Consider the following 22,324-nt stretch of genomic DNA (forward strand, 5'->3'; position numbering starts at 1 on the left):
AGGAAGGCCAGGACGAATGAAGCCAAACTACAAGAAAGGGGACTACACAGGAATGAGGAACTACCTGAACGGGGTTCAGTGGGACAGAGAACTGGCAGGGAAGCCAGTTAATGAGATGATGGAATATGTAGCAACAAAATGCAAGGAGGCTGAGGAGAGGTTTGTACCCAAGGGTAACAGGATTAATGAAAAAGCCAGGATGAGCCCATGGTTTACCCAAAGGTGCAGGGAGGCAAAAACCAAGTGTGCTAGGGAATGGAAGAAATATAGAAGGCAAAGGACCCAGGAGAATAAGGAGAACAGTCGTAGAGCCAGAAACGAATATGCACAGATAAGAAGGGAGGCCCAAAGACAATATGAAAATGACATAGCAGCGAAAGCCAAATCTGACCCGAAACTGTTGTACAGCCAGATCAGGAGGAAAACAACAGTCAAGGACCAGGTAATCAGGCTAAGGAAGGAAGGAGGAGAGACAACAAGAAATGACCGTGAAGTATGTGAAGAACTCAACAAGAGATTCAAAGAAGTGTTCACAGAGGAGACAGAAGGGACTCCAGAAAGACGGAGAGGTGGGGCACACCACCAAGTGCTGGACACAGTGCACACAACCGAGGAAGAAGTGAAGAGGCTTCTGAGTGAGCTAGATACCTCAAAGGCAATGGGGCCAGATAACATCTCCCCATGGGTATTGAGAGAGGGAGCAGAGGCGCTATGTGTACCCCTAACAACAATATTCAATACATCTATCGAAACAGGAAGATTGCCTGAGGCATGGAAGACAGCAAATGTAGTCCCAATCTTTAAAAAAGGAGACAGACATGAAGCATTAAACTACAGACCAGTGTCACTGACATGTATAGTATGCAAAATCATGGAGAAGATTATCAGGAGAAGAGTGGTGGAACACCTAGAAAGGAATGATCTCATCAACAGCAGCCAACATGGTTTCAGGGACGGGAAATCCTGTGTCACAAACCTACTGGAGTTCTATGACATGGTGACAGCAGTAAGACAAGAGAGAGAGGGGTGGGTGGATTGCATTTTCTTGGACTGCAAGAAGGCGTTTGACACAGTTCCACACAAGAGATTGGTGCAAAAACTGGAGGACCAAGCAGGGATAACAGGGAAGGCACTACAATGGATCAGGGAATGCTTGTCAGGAAGACAGCAGCGAGTCATGGTACGTGGCGAGGTGTCAGAGTGGGCACCTGTGACCAGCGGGGTCCCACAGGGGTCAGTCCTAGGACCAGTGCTGTTTCTGGTATTTGTGAACGACATGACGGAAGGAATAGACTCTGAGGTGTCCCTGTTTGCAGATGACGTGAAGTTGATGAGAAGAATACACTCGATCGAAGACCAGGCAGAACTACAAAGGGATCTGGACAGGCTGCAGACCTGGTCCAGCAATTGGCTCCTGGAGTTCAATCCCACCAAGTGCAAAGTCATGAAGATTGGGGAAGGGCAAAGAAGGCCGCAGACGGAGTACAGTCTAGGGGGTCAGAGACTACAAACCTCACTCAAGGAAAAAGATCTTGGGGTGAGTATAACACCAGGCACATCTCCTGAAGCGCACATCAACCAAATAACTGCTGCAGCATATGGGCGCCTAGCAAACCTCAGAACAGCATTCCGACATCTTAATAAGGAATCATTCAGGACCCTGTACACCGTGTATGTTAGGCCCATATTGGAGTATGCGGCACCAGTTTGGAACCCACACCTAGCCAAGCACGTGAAGAAACTAGAGAAAGTGCAAAGGTTTGCAACAAGACTAGTCCCAGAGCTAAGAGGTATGTCCTACGAGGAGAGGTTAAGGGAAATCAACCTGACGACACTGGAGGACAGGAGAGATAGGGAGGACATGATAACGACATACAAAATACTGAGAGGAATTGACAAGGTGGACAAAGACAGGATGTTCCAGAGATTGGACACAGTAACAAGGGGACACAGTTGGAAGCTGAAGACACAGATGAATCACAGGGATGTTAGGAAGTATTTCTTCAGCCACAGAGTAGTCAGTAAGTGGAATAGTTTGGGAAGCGATGTAGTGGAGGCAGGATCCATACATAGCTTTAAGCAGAGGTATGATAAAGCTCACGGCTCAGGGAGAGTGACCTAGTAGCGATCAGTGAAGGGGCGGGGCTAGGAGCTCTGACTCGACCCCCGCAACCTCAACTAGGTGAGTACAACTAGGTGAGTACACACACACACACACACACACTCACTCACTCACCACACACACACACACACCACACACACACACACTACACACACACACACACACGCACACACACACACACACACACACACACACACACACACACACACACACACACACACATACACACACACACACACACACACACACACACACACACATAAACACACACACACACACACACACACACACACACACACACACACACACACACACACACACACACACACACACACACACACACACACCCCTGCAACCAGGGGTGAGTACACACACACACACACTCACTCACTCACCACACACACACACACACCACACACACACAACACACAACACACAACACACACACACACACACACACACACACATACACACACACACACACACACACACACACACACACACACATCGAGGACAGGTATGAGAAACTTCCTGCAGGAGGTTCAGTGGGACAGAGAAATGGTAGGAAAATCAGTAAACGAGATGATGGAATATGTGGCAACAAAGTGCAAGGAGGCAGAGGAAAGTTTTGTTCCCAAGGGAAACAGAAATAATAGGAAGACCAAAACGAGTCCTTGGTTTACCCGAAGGTGTAGGGAGGCAAAAACTAAGTGCAACAGAGAATGGAAAAGGTACAGGAGGCATAGGACCCAGGAAAACAAGGAGATTAGTAGAAGAGCCAGAAACGAGTATGCGCAGATAAGGAGGGAGGCCCAGCGACAGTATGAAAACGACATAGCATCGAAAGTCAAATCTGACTCGAAACTGCTGTATAGCCACATTAGGAGGAAGACAACAGTCAAGGACCAGGTGATAAGGCTGAGGAAAGAAGGTGGAGAACTCACAAGAAACGATCAAGAGGTATGTGAGGAGCTCAACACGAGATTTAAGGAAGTATTTACAGTAGAGACAGGAAGGACTCTGAGGGGACAGACCAGATGGGGACACCAACAAGGAATACACCAACAAGTGTTGGACGACATACATACAGATGAGGAGGAGGTGAAGAAACTGCTAAGGGACATCGATACCTCAAAGGCAATGGGACCGGACAACATCTCTCCATGGGTCCTTAGAGAGGGAGCAGATATGTTGTGCGTACCACTTACCACAATCTTCAACACATCCCTGGAAACTGGGCAACTACCTGAGGTATGGAAGACGGCAAATGTAGTTCCCATTTTCAAAAAAGGAGACAGAAAAGAGGCACTAAACTATAGACCTGTGTCATTGACGTGTATAGTATGCAAAATTATGGAGAAGATTATCAGGAGGAGAGTGGTGGAGCACCTGGAACGGAACAGGAGTATAAATGCCAACCAGCACGGATTCACGGAAGGCAAATCCTGTGTCACAAACCTTCTGGAGTTTTATGATAAAATAACAGAAGTAAGACAAGAGAGAGAGGGGTGGGTTGATTGCATCTTCTTGGACTGCAAGAAGGCCTTTGACACAGTTCCTCACAAGAGATTAGTGCAGAAGCTAGAGCATCAGGCGCATATAACAGGAAGGGCACTGCAATGGATCAGAGAATACCTGACAGGGAGGCAACAACGAGTCATGGTACGTAATGATGTATCACAGTGGGCACCTGTGACGAGCGGGGTCCCACAGGGGTCGGTCCTAGGACCAGTGCTATTTTTGGTATATGTGAACGACATGACGGAAGGGTTAGACTCAGAAGTGTCCCTGTTTGCAGATGATGTGAAGTTAATGAGGAGAATTAAATCTGATGAGGACCAGGCAGGACTTCAAAGAGACCTGGACAGACTGGACACCTGGTCCAGCAAATGGCTTCTCGAATTTAATCCTGCCAAATGCAAAGTCATGAAGATAGGGGAAGGGCACAGAAGACCACAGACAGAGTATAGGCTAGGTGGCCAAAGACTGCAAACCTCACTCAAGGAGAAAGATCTTGGGGTGAGTATAACACCGAGCATGTCTCCGGAAACACACATCAATCAGATAACTGCTGCAGCATATGGGCGCCTGGCAAACCTGAGAACAGCATTCCGACACCTTAGTAAGGAATCATTCAAGACACTGTACACCGTGTATGTCAGGCCCATACTGGAGTATGCAGCACCTGTTTGGAACCCGCACTTGATAAAGCACGTCAAGAAACTAGAGAAAGTACAAAGGTTTGCAACAAGGTTAGTTCCAGAGCTAAGGGGAATGTCCTATGAAGAAAGATTAAGGGAAATCGGCCTGACGACACTGGAGGACAGGAGGGTCAGGGGAGACATGATAACGACATATAAAATACTGCGTGGAATAGACAAGGTGGACAAGGACAGGATGTTCCAGGGAGGGGACACAGAAACAAGAGGCCACAATTGGAAGTTGAAGACACAAATGAGTCAGAGAGATAGTAGGAAGTATTTCTTCAGTCATAGAGTTGTAAGGCAGTGGAATAGCCTAGAAAATGACGTACACACACACACACACACAACACACACACACAACACACACAGACACACACACACACACACACACACACACACACACACACACACACACACACACACACACACACACACACACACACACACACACACACACACACACACACACACAAAGAGACCTGGACAGGCTACAAGCCTGGTCCAGCAACTGGCTCCTTGAATTTAACCCTGCCAAATGCAAAGTCATGAAGATTGGGGAAGGGCAAAGAAGACCGCAGACACAATATAGTTTAGATGGCCAAAGACTGCAAACCTCACTCAAGGAAAAAGATCTGGGGGTGAGTATAACACCGAGCATATCTCCTGAGGCGCACATCAATCAGATAACTGCTGCAGCATACGGGCGCCTGGCAAACCTACGGATAGCGTTCCGATACCTCAGTAAGGATTCGTTTAAGACTCTGTATACCATTTACGTCAGGCCCATACTGGAGTATGCAGCACCAGTTTGGAATCCACACCTAGTCAAGCACGTCCAGAAATTAGAGAAAGTGCAAAGGTTTGCAACAAGACTAGTCCCAGAGCTACGGGGATTGTCCTACGAAGAAAGGTTGAGGGAAATCGGCCTGATGACACTGGAGGACAGGAGGGTCAGGGGAGACATGATAACGACATATAAAATACTGCGCGGAATAGACAAGGTGGACAAAGACGGGATGTTCCAGAGATGGGACACAGACACAAGAGGTCACAATTGGAAGTTGAAGACCCAGATGAATCAAAGGGATGTTAGGAAGTATTTCTTCAGTCATAGAGTAGTCAGGCCGTGGAATAGCCTAGAAAGTGACGTAGTGGAGGCGGGAACCATACATAGTTTTAAGGCGAGGTATGATAGAGCTCATGGGGCAGGGAGAGAGAGGGTCTAGTAGCAATCAGCGAAGAGGCGGGGCCAGGAGCTGTGACTCGACCCCTGCAACCACAAATAGGTGAGTACAAATAGGTGAGTACACACAACACACACACACAACACACACACACAACACACACACACACACAGCACACACACAACACACACACAACACACACACAACACACACACACAACACACACAACACACACACACACACACACACACACACACACACACACACACACACACACACACACACACACAACACACATAACACACACACACAACACACACACACAACACACACCAACACACACACACACACACACACACACAACACACACCTACAACACACACACACAACACACACACAACACACACACAACACACACACAACACACACACAACACACATACACACACCAGTTTGGAATCCACACCTAGCCAAGCACGTCAAGAAATTAGAGAAAGTGCAAAGGTTTGCAACAAGACTAGTCCCAGAGCTACGGGGATTGTCCTACAAAGAAAGGTTGAGGGAAATCGGCCTGACGACACTGGAGGACAGGAGGGTCAGGGGAGACATGATAACGACATATAAAATACTGCGCAGAATAGACAAGGTGGACAAAGACGGGATGTTCCACAGACACAAGAGGTCACAATTGGAAGTTGAAGACTCAGATGAATCAAAGGGATGTTAGGAAGTATTTCTTCAGTCATAGAGTAGTCAGACCGTGGAATAGCCTAGAAAGTGAAGTAGTGGAGGCGGGAACCATACATAGTTTTAAGGCGAGGTATGATAAAGCTCATGGAGCAGGGAGAGAGAGGACCTAGTAGCAATCAGTGAAGAGGCGGGGCCAGGAGCTATGATTCGTCCCCTGCAACCACAAATAGGTGAGTACAAATAGATGAGTACACACACACACACACACACACACTCACACTCACACTCGCACACACACACACACACGCATATACAACAGGCCTAGTGTCTAATCGACATCTGCCTAGGACACAATGGTAAGACACACACACACACACACACACACACACACACACACACACACACACACACACAGATGATGTGAAGCTGATGAGAAGAATTAAATCGGATGAGGATGAGGCAGGACTGCAAAGAGACCTGGACAGGCTGGACATGTGGTCCAGAAACTGGCTTCTCGAATTCAACCCTGCCAAATGCAAAGTCATGAAGATTGGGGAGGGGCAAAGAAGACCGCAGACAGAGTATGGGCTAGGTGGACAAAGACTACAGACCTCACTCAGGGAAAAAGACCTTGGGGTGACCATAACACCGAGCACGTCACCAGAGGCACATATCAACCAAATAACTGCTGCAGCATACGGGCGCCTGGCAAACCTGAGAATAGCGTTCCGATACCTTAATAAGGAATCGTTCAAGACACTGTACACTGTGTATGTTAGGCCCATACTGGAGCATGCAGCACCAGTCTGGAACCCACACCTGGTCAAGCACGTCAAGAAGTTAGAGAAAGTACAAAGGTTTGTAACAAGGCTAGTCCCAGAGCTCAGGGAAATGTCGTACGAGGAAAGGATGAGGGAAATCGGACTGACGACACTGGAGGACAGAAGGGTCAGGGAAGGCATGATAACGACATAAAAGATACTGCGGGGAATAGACAAGGTGGACAGAGACAGGATGTTCCAGAGAGGGGACACAGAAACAAGGGGTCACAACTGGAAGCTGAAGACTCAGACAAGTCACAGGGACGTGAGGTAGTATTTCTTCAGTCATATAGTCGTCAGGAAGTGGAATAGCCTAGCAAGTGAAGTCGTGGAGGCAGGAACCATTCATAGTTTTAAGAAGAGGTATGACAAAGCTCAGGAAGCAGAGAGGGAGAGGACCTAGTAGCGATCAGTGAAGAGGCGGGGCCAGGAGCTGAGTCTCGACCCCTGCAACCACAATTAGGCGAGTACACACACACACACACACACACACACACACACACACACACACACACACACACACACTCACCAGGTGTGGTTGTGAGGCAGATCGTGTGGTCTTGGGCTGGCAGGTAGGGTGAGGCAGACCATTGGCAGGAGGCAGAGATGTGATGCTGGGCTTTATCTCCAGAGAAGACAGACTGCGGAACCATGTACGGCTCTTGCCCGTCCGTGTGTCGTCCGTAGCATCTGGGTAAGTTGGGGATATCCTGGCCAAGCCGAGGGTCAGCAGTGCCTGTGTTGAGAAAGACTCAATTATTAAGCTATGAAGCGAAGGTAGGAAAGTGGGGGGGGGAGGGAATCTCCCTTTACTCGGATCAAAACTGATTGCCTCCTATACCCCGGGTGCCGTGTGGCTCCTACGGGTTTAGTGCTTCCCCATCAGTGTGATATTAGGTTTAAATCCAATCGACCACACGTTACTCTAATCAACACTAATACCCGATATACAAACATATATATATATATATATATATATATATATATATATATATATATATATATATATATATATATATATAATATATATATATATATATATATATATATATATATATATATATACTAGGTAGTAGGTTGGTAGACAGCAACCGCCCAGGGAGGTACTACCGTCCTGCCAAGTGAGTGTAAAACGAAAGCCTGTAATTGTTTTACATGATGGTAGGATTGCTGGTGTCCTTTTTTTCTGTCTCATAAACATGCAAGATTTCAGGTATGTCTTGCTACTTCTACTTAAACTTAGGTCACACTACACATACATGTACAAGCATATATATGTATGTATATATACACATCCCTCTGGGTTTTCTTCTATTTTCTTTCTAGTTCTTGTTGTTGTTTATTTCCTCTTATCTCCATGGGGAAGTGGAACAGAATTCTTCCTCCGTAAGCCATGCGTGTTGTAAGAGGCGACTAAAATGCCAGGAGCAAGGGGCTAGTAACCCCTTCTCCCGTATAAATTACTAAATTTAAAAAGAGAAACTTTCGTTTTTCTTTTTGGGCCACCCTGCCTTGGTGGGATACGGCCGGTTTGTTGAAAAAAAAAAAAAAAAATATATATACTTATATGTACATAAGATATTATATTGTTAGGCGAGTCTGTCTTGGTGGGAAACTGCTAATATGTTAATACAGAAATAATATACATGTGTTATTTATCAATAACAATAACCAAGTGTTATACATTCGTTATTCATCAAGTTGTTAGTAATAAATAACATTAGAAGTGTGTGAAGATGTTGTGGAAGAAGTGAGGAGTGAGGTTGAAGAGAAGTGATGGTGGAAGAAAGAGGTGAAGGGCACCTCAGTTACCACTTACCGTCCTGATCCTCTTCACATCTCTATGAACATTGGTGTTAAGTCTGTTAGTCTTCCTCTTCAACGCTGAAGATAGTTTCTTCTCCACACGTAGTACCTGCCAAAAGTAATTACAGATATTACACTAGAATACTCTCAAGGTAATTCATCATTACTGGTGTTATTACGTGACTATAGATGTTTATATAACTAATGAACAGTTAAACATTGCACTAGGTCTACTGGCTCATGCTAGGCAGGTTCACCTCACATCCAGAACGATTGAGACTAGTTATTATAACCATATTTTTAAAGGGTTGGACGGGTAAGCCAGTGGAAGGCCTCGGTCACATGACCAAAAACTGCAGCTGTGGGTCGTGGTATGACTAAGACCAGCGTCAGGAAACATCGTTCTGTTTACTGACTCAGACTATGTTGAAGGCGCACCTAAGTCCAGGAGCTTTCCTTAATTGATGGTATAACTTAACAAATCCTTGATGACAAGTGAGCTTTGCTCACACCTCTACAACATAATTGTCATCAAAGATTTGTTAAGTTATACCATGAATTAAGAAAAAATCCTGGACTTCACCTTACGAAACAAACAAAACAAATGTGACAGTAATTATGAACAAGGTGGTTCAAGGTCTCGCTTCACACAGCGAGGGACTGGGTTCGATTCCCAGCCAGAGTAGAAACATTGGGCGTGTTTCTTTCCACCTGTTGTCTATGTTACCCACCAGTAAAATGGGTACCTGGGTGTTAGTGGACTGGTGTGGGTCGCATCCTGGGTGTTAGTGGACTGGTGTGGGTCGCATCCTGGGTGTTAGTGGACTGGTGTGGGTCGCATCCTAGGTGTTAGTGGACTGGTGTGGGTCACATCCTGGGTGTTAGTGGACTGGTGTGGGTCGCATCCTGGGTGTTAGTGGACTGGTGTGGGTCGCATCCTGGGTGTTAGTGGACTGGTGTGGGTCGCATCCTGGGTGTTAGTGGACTGGTGTGGGTCGCATCCTGGGTATTAGTGGACTGGTGTGGGTCGCATCCTGGGTGTTAGTGGACTGGTGTGGGTCGCATCCTGGATGTTAGTGGACTGGTGTGGGTCACATCCTGGGTGTTAGTGGACTGGTGTGGGTCGCATCCTGGGTGTTAGTGGACTGGTGTGGGTCACATCCTGGGTGTTAGTGGACTGGTGTGGGTCGCATCCTGGGTATTAGTGGACTGGTGTGGGTCGCATCCTGGGTGTTAGTGGACTGGTGTGGGTCGCATCCTGGATGTTAGTGGACTGGTGTGGGTCACATCCTGGGTGTTAGTGGACTGGTGTGGGTCGCATCCTGCGTGTTAGTGGACTGGTGTGGGTCGCATCCTGGGACAAAACTGACCTAATTTGCGGGAAATGCTCAGCATAACAAGTGTCTTTCTATATAGTAGTATGTCACTGATGTCAACTATGGTCTGTATACCTTGTACATGTACTTGTATACCTTGTACATGTACTTGTATACCTTGTACATGTACTTGTATACCTTGTACATGTACTTGTATACCTTGTACATGTACTTGTATACCTTGTACATGTACTTGTATACCTTGTACATGTACTTGTATACCTTGTACATGTACTTGTATACCTTGTACATGTACTTGTATACCTTGTACATGTACTTGTATACCTTGTACATGTACTTGTATACCTTGTACATGTACTTGTATACCTTGTACATGTACTTGTATACCTTGTACATGTTTACCTGGAGTTTACCTGGAGAGAGTTTCGGGGGTCAACGCCCAGGCGGCCCGGTCTGTGACCAGGCCTCCTGGTGGATCAGCGCCTGATCAACCAGGCTGTTGCTGCTGGCTGCACGCAAACCAACGTACGAGCCACAGCCCGGCTGATCAGGAACTGACTTTAGGTGCTTGTCCAGTGCCAGCTTGAAGACTGCCAGGGGTCTGTTGGTAATCCCCCTTATGTGTGCTGGGAGGCAGTTGAACAGTCTCGGGCCCCTGACACTTATTGTATGGTCTCTTAACGTGCTAGTGACACCCCTGCTTTTCATTGGGGGGATGGTGCATCGTCTGCCAAGTCTTTTGCTTTCGTAGTGAGTGATTTTCGTGTGCAAGTTCGGTACTAGTCCCTCTAGGATTTTCCAGGTGTATATAATCATGTATCTCTCCCTCCTGCGTTCCAGGGAATACAGGTTTAGAAACCTCAAGCGCTCCCAGTAATTGAGGTGTTTTATCTCCGTTATGCGCGCCGTGAAAGTTCTCTGTACATTTTCTAGGTCGGCAATTTCACCTGCCTTGAAAGGTGCTGTTAGAGTGCAGCAATATTCCAGCCTAGATAGAACAAGTGACCTGAAGAGTGTCATCATGGGCTTGGCCTCCCTAGTTTTGAAGGTTCTCATTATCCATCCTGTCATTTTTCTAGCAGATGCGATTGATACAATGTTATGGTCCTTGAAGGTGAGATCCTCCGACATAATCACTCCCAGGTCTTTGACGTTGGTGTTTCGCTCTATTTCGTGGCCAGAATTTGTTTTGTACTCTGATGAAGATTTAATTTCCTCATGTTTACCATATCTGAGTAATTGAAATTTCTCATCGTTGAACTTCATATTGTTTTCTGCAGCCCACTGAAAGATTTGGTTGATGTCCGCCTGGAGCCTTGCAGTGTCTGCAATGGAAGACACTGTCATGCAGATTCGGGTGTCATCTGCAAAGGAAGACACGGTGCTGTGGCTGACATCCTTGTCTATGTCGGATATGAGGATAAGGAACAAGATGGGAGCTAGTACTGTGCCTTGTGGAACAGAGCTTTTCACCGTAGCTGCCTCGGACTTTACTCTGTTGACGACTACTCTCTGTGTTCTGTTAGTGAGGAAATTATAGATCCATCGACCGACTTTTCCTGTTATTCCTTTAGCGCGCATTTTGTGCGCTATTACGCCATGGTCACACTTGTCGAAGGCTTTTGCAAAGTCTGTATATATTACATCTGCATTCTTTTTGTCTTCTAGTGCATTTAGGACCTTGTCGTAGTGATCCAGTAGTTGAGACAGACAGGAGCGACCTGTTCTAAACCCATGTTGCCCTGGGTTGTGTAACTGATGGGTTTCTAGATGGGTGGTGATCTTGCTTCTTAGGACCCTTTCAAAGATTTTTATGATATGGGATGTTAGTGCTATTGGTCTGTAGTTCTTTGCTGTTGCTTTACTGCCCCCTTTGTGGAGTGGGGCTATGTCTGTTGTTTTTAGTAACTGTGGGACGACCCCCGTGTCCATGCTCCCTCTCCATAGGATGGAAAAGGCTCGTGATAGGGGCTTCTTGCAGTTCTTGATGAACACAGAGTTCCATGAGTCTGGCCCTGGGGCAGAGTGCATGGGCATGTCATTTATCGCCTGTTCGAAGTCATTTGGCGTCAGGATAACATCGGATAGGCTTGTGTTAATCAAATTTTGTGGCTCTCTCATAAAAAATTCATTTTGATCTTCGACTCTCAGTCTGGTTAGCGGCTTGCTAAAAACTGAGTCATATTGGGACTTGAGTAGCTCACTCATTTCCTTGCTGTCATCTGTGTAGGACCCATCTTGTTTAAGTAGGGGCCCAATACTGGGCGTTGTTCTCGATTTTGATTTGGCATAGGAGAAGAAATACTTTGGGTTTCTTTCGATTTCATTTATAGCTTTTAGTTCTTCCCGCGATTCCTGACTCCTAAAGGATTCTTTTAGCTTAAGTTCGATGCTTGCTATTTCTCTGACCAGTGTCTCCCTGCGCATTTCAGATATATTGACCTCTTTTAGCCGCTCTGTTATTCTTTCCGTCGCCTGTAAAGGGAGCGCCTGTCTCTTTCTATTTTACATCTACTCCTCCTTTTTCTTAGAGGAATAAGCCTTGTGCATACATCGAGTGCCACCGAGTTAATCTGTTCTAGGCATAAGTTTGGGTCTGTGTTGCTTAGTATATCTTCCCAGCTTATATCGGTTAGGACTTGGTTTACTTGGTCCCACTTTATGTTTTTGTTATTGAAGTTGAATTTGGTGAATGCTCCCTCGTGACTAATCTCATTATGTCGGTCTGGGGCTCCTCGCATACATGACTGAACCTCAATTATGTTGTGATCTGAGTATATTGTTTTTGATATGGTGACATTTCTTATCAGATCATCATTGTTAGTGAAGATGAGGTCTAGTGTATTCTCCAGTCTAGTAGGCTCTATTATTTGTATACCTTGTACATGTACTTGTATACCTTGTACATGTACTTGTATACCTTGTAAGTGTACTTGTAGTAAATAAATATATTATTATTATTATTATTATTATTATTATTATTATTATTATTATTATTATTATTATTATTATTATTATTATTATTATTGTTATTATTATTATTATTATTATTATTATTATTATTATTATTATTATTATTATTATTATTATTATTATTATTATTATTAGTACAGTGGAAAGATAAAATGTTATTAAAAGTCGGGGGAACTTAGGTGGTCACAGTTGTGGCCTCAGTGACGCTGCCGTCACACTGTTTCACTCTTCTACCTCAGTGACGCTGCCGTCACACTGTTTCACTCTTCTACCTCAGTGACGCTGCCGTCACACTGTTTCACTCTTCTACCTCAGTGACGTTGCCGTCACACTGTTTCACTCTTCTACCTCAGTGACGCTGCCGTCACACTGTTTCACTCTTCTACCTCAGTGACGCTGCCGTCACACTGTTTCACTCTTCTACCTCAGTGACGCTGCCGTCACACTGTTTCACTCTTCTACCTCAGTGACGCTGCCGTCACACTGTTTCACTCTTCTACCTCAGTGACGCTGCCGTCACACTGTTTCACTCTTCTACCTCAGTGACGCTGCCGTCACACTGTTTCACTCTTCTACCTCAGTGACGCTGCCGTCACACTGTTTCACTCTTCTACCTCAGTGACGCTGCCGTCACACTGTTTCACTCTTCTACCTCAGTGACGCTGCCGTCACACTGTTTCACTCTTCTACCTCAGTGACGCTGCCGTCACACTGTTTCACTCTTCTACCTCAGTGACGCTGCCGTCACACTGTTTCACTCTTCTACAACTAATGTTGTTAGGAAACACGTATTAACTTATAAAGACAAGTAACGTTTCGCCAGTCATTGCAAAACGTTCGCTTATCGTTTTAATCTGCAGATACGTGTTTGTTAAGATAAGATAAGATAAGATTTCGTTCGGATTTTTAACCCCGGAGGGTTAGCCACCCAGGATAACCCAAGAAAGTCAGTGCGTCATCGAGGACTGTCTAACTTATTTCCATTGGGGTCCTTAATCTTGTCCCCCAGGATGCGACCCACACCAGTCGACTAACACCCAGGTACCTATTTGCTGCTAGGTGAACAGGACAACAGGTGTAAGGAAACGTGTCGAAATGTTTCCACCCGCCGGGAATCGAACCCGGGCCCTACGTGTGTGAAGCGGGAGCTTTAGCCACCAGGCCACCGGGCCACAACTTGTCAATATTACCATCAAGGTTCAGCAACTATGTTACCTAACAAGTGTTTTTCTATACTCTTTCTAGATCTACGTATTTTTTTCCAACTTGAATTCAATTACCGAGAGCGCTTGAGGTTCCTAAACCTGTACTCCCTGGAACGCAGGAGGGAGAGATACATGATTATATACACCTGGAAAATCCTAGAGGGACTAGTACCGAACTTGCACACGAAAATCACTCACTACGAAAGCAAAAGACTTGGCAGACGATGCAACATCCCCCCAATGAAAAGCAGGGGTGTCACTAGCACGTTAAGAGACCATACAATAAGTGTCAGGGGCCCGAGACTGTTCAACTGCCTCCCAGCACACATAAGGGGGATTACCAACAGACCCCTGGCAGTCTTCAAGCTGGCACTGGACAAGCACCTAAAGTCAGTTCCTGACCAGCCGGGCTGTGGCTCGTACGTTGGTTTGCGTGCAGCCAGCAGTAGCAGCCTGGTTGATCAGGCTCTGATCCACCAGGAGGCCTGGTCACAGACCGGGCCGCGGGGGCGTTGACCCCCGGAACTCTCTCCAGGTAAACTCCAGTTAAACTTCTGCGAGTCCTGTCTCGGTTACATATTTTCATCACGTTATTTATGTCCCCTTTATTTATTCGTGTCTTGTGTACCTGGTATATATCCTCCCTAATTCTACGTGTTTCCAGTGAGTGTAAGTTAAGTCTCCTCAGTCTATCCTACTAGCAGAAATATGTGATACATGGGATCATCTTTCTCATTCTTTTCTAAATGTTTTCCAGAGCTAAATATTTATGTCCATTCTGTAATACGTGACCAGAACTGTGCAGCATAATCTATATGAAGCCTTAATGAGGATATATGAAGCCTTAATGAGGATATATGAAGCCTTAATAAGGATATATGAAGCCTTAATAAGGATATATGCAGCCTTAATAAGGATATATGAAGCCTTAATAAGGATATATGCAGCCTTAATAAGGATATATGAAACCTTAATAAGGATATATGCAGCCTTAATAAGGATATATGAAGCCTTAATAAGGATATATGCAGCCTTAATAAGGATATATGAAGCCTTAATAAGGATATATGCAGCCTTAATAAGGATATATGCAGCCTTAATAAGGATATATGAAGCCTTAATAAGGATATATGCAGCCTTAATAAGGATATATGAAGCCTTAATAAGGATATATGCAGCCTTAATAAGGATATATGAAGCCTTAATAAGGATATATGCAGCCTTAATAAGGATATATGCAGCCTTAATAAGGATATATGAAGCCTTAATAAGGATATATGCAGCCTTAATAAGGATATATGAAGCCTTAATAAGGATATATGCAGCCTTAATAAGGATATATGAAGCCTTAATTAGGATATATGAAGCCTTAATAAGGATATATGAAGCCTTAATAAGGATATATGAAGCCTTAATAAGGATATATGAAGCCTTAATAAGGATATATGAAGCCTTAATAAGGATATATGAAGAATTAATAAGGATATATGAAGCCTTAATAAGGATATATGAAGCCTTAATAAGGATATATGAAGCCTTAATAAGTATATATGAAGCCTTAATAAGGATATATGAAGCCTTAATAAGGATATATGAAGCCTTAATAAGGATATATGCAGCCTTAATAAGGATATATGAAGCCTTAATAAGGATATATGAAGCCTTAATAAGGATATATGAAGCCTTAATAAGGATATATGCAATAAGGATATATGAAGCCTTAATAAGGATATATGAAGCCTTAATAAGGATATATGAAGCCTTAATAAGGATATATGAAGCCTTAATAAGGATATATGCAGCCTTAATAAGGATATATGAAGCCTTAATAAGGATATATGAAGCCTTAATAAGGATATATGCAGCCTTAATAAGGATATATGAAGCCTTAATAAGGATATATGAAGCCTTAATAAGGATATATGAAGCCTTAATAAGGATATATGAAGCCTTAATAAGGATATATGCAGCCTTAATAAGGATATATGAAGCCTTAATAAGGATATATGAAGCCTTAACAAGGATATATGCAGCCTTAATAAGGATATATGAAGCCTTAATAAGGATATATGAAGCCTTAACAAGGATATATGAAGCCTTAATAAGGATATATGAAGCCTTAATAAGGATATATGAAGCCGTAATAAGGATATATGAAGCCTTAACAAGGATATATGAAGCCTTAACAAGGATATATGAAGCCTTAATAAGGATATATGAAGCCTTAATAAGGATATATGAAGCCTTAATAAGGATATATGAAGCCTTAATAAGGATATATGAAGCCGTAATAAGGATATATGAAGCCTTAACAAGGATATATGAAGCCTTAACAAGGATATATGAAGCCTTAATAAGGATATATGAAGCCTTAATAAGGATATATGAAGCCGTAATAAGGATATATGAAGCCTTAACAAGGATATATGAAGCCTTAACAAGGATATATGAAGCCTTAACAAGGATATATGAAGCCTTAATAAGGATATATGAAGCCTTAATAAGGATATATGAAGCCTTAATAAGGATATATGAAGCCTTAACAAGGATATATGAAGCCTTAACAAGGATATATGCAGCCTTAACAAGGATATATGAAGCCTTAACAAGGATATATGAAGCCTTAATAAGGATATATGAAGCCTTAATAAGGATATATGAAGCCTTAATAAGGATATATGAAGCCTTAACAAGGATATATGAAGCCTTAATAAGGATATATGCAGCCTTAATAAGGATATATGAAGCCTTAATAAGGATATATGAAGCCTTAACAAGGATATATGCAGCCTTAATAAGGATATATGAAGCCTTAACAAGGATATATGAAGCCTTAATAAGGATATATGAAGCCTTAATAAGGATATATGAAGCCGTAATAAGGATATATGAAGCCTTAACAAGGATATATGAAGCCTTAACAAGGATATATGAAGCCTTAATAAGGATATATGAAGCCTTAATAAGGATATATGAAGCCTTAACAAGGATATATGAAGCCTTAACAAGGATATATGAAGCCTTAATAAGGATATATGAAGCCTTAATATGGATATATGAAGCCTTAATAAGGATATATGAAGCCTTAACAAGGATATATGAAGCCTTAAGAAGGATATATGAAGTATAACATGACTCGCTTATACTTCTTGAGATGAAGGTAAGAATTTCATCAGGTTTATTGCCAACAAAGGTTCAATAAGATGTATATTATTTAACTTATAACGATCCTAGTTATTTTATTTTTCCTAGGATAAGAACCTTACACTTCTCTACATTGAACTGCATCTGCCGCTTCTCAGACCACAACAACGACCTTTCCAACCTGGTCTGTTGTAGTATATTATCCTAGTATTATCCTAACACCACAAGACTTTGAAAAGGTAATAAACAACATACCCATGTACTCTGCCCCATGCCCAGACTCGTGGAACTCCGTGTTCATCAAGAACTGCAAGAAGCCCCTATCACGAGCCTTCAACATTTTATGGAGATTGAGCATGTACACGGGGGTCATCCCACACACACTAAAAACAACATACATAGCCCCACTCCAAAACGGTGGCAGTAAAGCAATTGTAAAGAACTACAGACCGATAGCACTAACATCCCATATAAAAATCTTTGAGAGGGTTCTAAGAAGCAAGATCACCAACCACCTAGATACCCATCAGTTACACAACCCAGGGCAACACGGGTTTAGAACAGGTCGCTCCTGCCTGTTCCAGCTACTGGACCACTATGACAAGGTCCTGGATGCTGTAGACGATAAACAAAATACAGATGTAGTATAACTTCCTGACAAATAGAACACAAAGAGTAATAGTAAACAGAGTAAAGTCTGAGGCAGCTACGGTAAAAACTCTGTTCCACAAGGCACAGTACTCGCTCCTATTCTATTCCTCATCCTCATTTCTGACACAGACAGAGATGTAAGCCATAGCTTACAATCCCTGTGTGTCCTAACACAATCCCTGTGTGTCCTAACACAATCCCTGTGTGTCCTAACAATCCTTGTGTGTCGTAACACAATCTCTGTGCGTCGTAACACAATCCCTGTGTGCCCTAACAATCCATGTGTGTCCTAACACAATCCCTGTGTGCCATAACACAATCCCTGTGTGTCCTAAGACAATCCCTGTGTGTCCTAACACAACCCCGGTTTGTCTTAACACAATCCCTGTGTATCCTAACACAATCCCAGTGTGTCCTAACAATCACTGTGTCCTAACAATCACTGTGTCCATACAATCACTGTGTCCTAACAATCACTGTGTCCTAATAATCGCTGTCCTAACAGTCACTGTGCCCTAACAATCACTGTGTCCTAACAATCACTGTGTCATAACAATCCCTGTATCCTAACAATCGCTGTGTGCTAACAATCACTGTGTCCTAACAATCGCTGTGTCTTAACAATCACTGTGTGTCCTAACAATCACTATGTCCTTACAATCACTGTGTCCTAACAATCACTGTGAGTTCTAACAATCACTGTGTCCTAACAATCACTGTGTCATAACAATCCCTGTATCCTAACAATCGCTGTGTGCTAACAATCACTGTGTCCTAACAATCGCTGTGTCCTAACAATCACTGTGTGTCCTAAAAATCACTATGTCCTTACAATCACTGTGTCCTAACAATCACTGTGAGTCCTAACAATCACTGTGTCCTCACAATCACTGTGTCCTAACAATCACTGTGAGTCCTAACAATCACTGTGTCCTTACAATCGCTGTGTCCTAACAATCACTCTGTGTCCAAACAATCCCTGTGTGTACAATCAATCACTGTGTCCTAACAATCACTATGTGTCCAAACAATCGCTGCGTCCTAACAATCGGTGTCCTAACAATCGCTGTGTGTCCTAACAATCGATGTGTCCTAACAATCGCTGTGTGTACTAACAATCGCTGTGTCCTAACAATCGCAGTGACCTAACAATCGCTGTGTTTACTAACAATCGCTCTGTCCTAACAATAACTATGTGTCCTAACAATCACTGTGTGTCCTAACAATCGTTGTGTGTTCTAACAATCGCTGTGTGTCCTAACAATCACTGTGTGTCCTAACAATAGATGTGTCCTAACAATTACTGTGTGTCCTGACAATCGCTGGGCCCTAACAATCACTGTGTACAAACAATCGCCGTGTGTCCTAACAAACGCTGTGTGTCTTAACAATCACTGTGTGTCCTGACAATCGCTGTGTCCTAACAATCGCTGTGTCCTGACAATCGCTGTGTCCTAACAATCGTTGTGTCCTAACAATTGCTGTGTCCTCACAATCGCTGTGTCCTAACAATGGCTGTGTCCTAACAATCGCTGTGTGTCTTAATAATCGCTGTGTGTCCTAACAATCGCTGTGTGTCCTAACAATAGCTGTGAACTAACAATCGCTGTGTGTTCTAACAATCGCTGTGTGTCCTAACAATCGCTGTGTGTTCTAACAATCGCTGTGTGTCCTAACAATCGCTGTGTGTCCTAACAATCGCTGTGTGTCCTAACAATCGCTGTGTGTCCTAACAATAGCTGTGAACTAACAATCGCTGTGTGTTCTAACAATCGCTGTGTGTCCTAACAATCGCTGTGTGTTCTAACAATCGCTGTGTGTCCTAACAATCGCTGTGTGTCCTAACAATCGCTGTGAACTAACAATCGCTGTGTGTTCTAACAATCGCTGTGTGTCCTAACAATCGCTGTGTGTCCTAACAATCGCTGTGTACTAACAATCGCTGTGTACTAACAATCGCTGTGTGTCCTAACAATCGCTGTGTACTAACAATCGCTGTGTGTAGTAACAATCGCTGTGTACTAACAATCGCTGTGTACTAACAATCGCTGTGTACTAACAATCGCTGTGTACTAACAATCGCTGTATGTCCTAACAATCACTGTGTGTCCTAAGAAACGCTGTGATCTTACAATCACTGTGTACTAACAATCACTGTGTACTAACAATCACTGTGTACTAACAATCACTGTGTACTAACAATCACTGTGTACTAACAATCACTGTGTACTAACAATCACTGTGTACTAACAATCACTGTGTACTAACAATCGCTGTGTGTACTAACAATCGCTGTGTCCCAACAATCGTTGTGTCCTAAGAATTGATGTGTCCTGACAATCGTTGTGTCCTAACAATCGCTGTGTCCAAACAATCGCTGTGTGTCCTAACAATCGCTGTGTCCTAACAATCGTTGTGTGTCCTTACAATCGCTGTGTACTAACAATCGCTGTGTCCTAACAATCACTGTGTGTCCTAACAATCTGGAGTTTACCTAGAGTTTACCTGGAGAGAGTTCCGGGGGTCAACGCCCCCGCGGCCCGGTCTGTGACCAGGCCTCCTGGTGGATCAGAGCCTGATCAACCAGGCTGTTGCTGCTGGCTGCACGCAAATCAACGTACGAGCCACAGCCCGGCTGATCCGGAACTGACTTTAGGTGCTTGTCCAGTGCCAGCTTGAAGACTGCCAGGGGTCTGTTGGTAATCCCCCTTATGTGTGCTGGGAGGCAGTTGAACAGTCTCGGGCCCCTGACACTTATTGTATGGTCTCTTAACGTGCTAGTGACACCCCTGCTTTTCATTGGGGGGATGGTGCATCGTCTGCCAAGTCTTTTGCTTTCGTAGTGAGTGATTTTCGTGTGCAAGTTCGGTACTAGTCCCTCTAGGATTTTCCAGGTGTATATAATCATGTATCTCTCCCTCCTGCGTTCCAGGGAATACAGGTTTAGAAACCTCAAGCGCTCCCAGTAATTGAGGTGTTGTCGCTGTGTCCTAACAATCACTGTGTGTCCTAACAATCACTGTGTACTAACAATCGCTGTGTACTAACAATCGCTGTGTACTAACAATCGCTGTGTACTAACAATCGCTGTGTACTAACAATCACTGTGTACTAACAATCGCTGTGTACTAACAATCGCTGTGTACTAACAATCACTGTATTTACCTGGAGTTTACCTGGAGTTTACCTGGAGAGAGTTCCGGGGGTCAACGCCCCCGCTGCCCGGTCTGTGACCTGGCCTCCTGGTGGATCAGAGCATGATCAACCAGGCTGTTACTGCTGGCTGCACGCAATCCAACGTACGAACCACAGCCTGGCTGGTCAGGTATAGACTTTAGGTGCTTGTCCAGTGCCTGCTTGAAGACTGCCAGGGGTCCATTGGTAATCCCCCTTATGTATGCTGGGAGGCAGTTGAACAGTCTCGGGCCCCTGACACTTAATTTATTGTCTCTTAACGTGCTAGTAACACCCCTGCTTTTCATTGGGGGGATGTTGCATCGTGTCCTAACAATCGCTGTGTGTACTAACAATCGCTGTGTGTACTAACAATCGCTGATTCCTAACAATCACGGTGAGTCCTAACAACCACTGTGTCCTAACAATCACTGTGTGTCCTAACAATCGCTGTGTGCTAAGAATAGCTGTGTCCTAACAATCACTGTGGGTCCTAACAATCACTGTGCGTCCTAACAATCACTGTGTGTCCTAACAATCACTGTGTGTCCTAACAATCGCTGTGTACTAACAATCGTTGTGTCCTAACAATCGCTGTGTGTCCTAACAATCGCTGTGTCCTAACAATCACTGTGTGTCCTAACAATCGTTGTTTACTAACAATCACTGTGTGTACTAACAATCCGTGTGTGTCCTAACAATCACTGTGTGTCCTAACAATCACTGTGTGTCCTAATAATCGCTGTGTCCTAACAATCACTGTGCCCTAACAATCGCTGTGTCCTAACAATCACGGTGTGTCCTAATAATCACTGTGTGTCCTAACAATCGCTGTGTGTCCTAACAATTGCTGTGTCCTAACAATCCCTGTGTCCTAACAATCACTGTGTGTTCTAACAATCACTGTGTGTCCTAACAATCGCTGTGTCCTAACAATCGCTGTATCCTAACTATCGATGTGTGTCCTAACAATTGCTGTGTCGTAATAATCACTGTGTGTCCTAACAATCGCTG

General features: G+C 44.0%; 1 protein-coding gene across 1 annotated transcript in view; it reads right to left on the reverse strand.

Annotated features, from left to right (window-relative positions):
• Positions 1 to 22,324, reverse strand: part of LOC138854562 (uncharacterized) — a 70,803-nt gene that overhangs the window by 43,412 nt on the left and 5,067 nt on the right. Inside the window, exons 2-3 of the mRNA XM_070098519.1 lie at positions 8,840 to 8,935; positions 7,550 to 7,756 (exon numbers count right to left, since the gene is read on the reverse strand). Coding sequence (XP_069954620.1) covers positions 7,550 to 7,756; positions 8,840 to 8,935 — 303 coding nt within the window. The remainder of the gene's footprint in view (positions 1 to 7,549; positions 7,757 to 8,839; positions 8,936 to 22,324) is intronic.

This window comes from Cherax quadricarinatus, chromosome 62, assembly GCF_038502225.1.
Source record: "Cherax quadricarinatus isolate ZL_2023a chromosome 62, ASM3850222v1, whole genome shotgun sequence".
In the NCBI taxonomy this organism is placed as follows: domain Eukaryota; kingdom Metazoa; phylum Arthropoda; class Malacostraca; order Decapoda; family Parastacidae; genus Cherax; species Cherax quadricarinatus.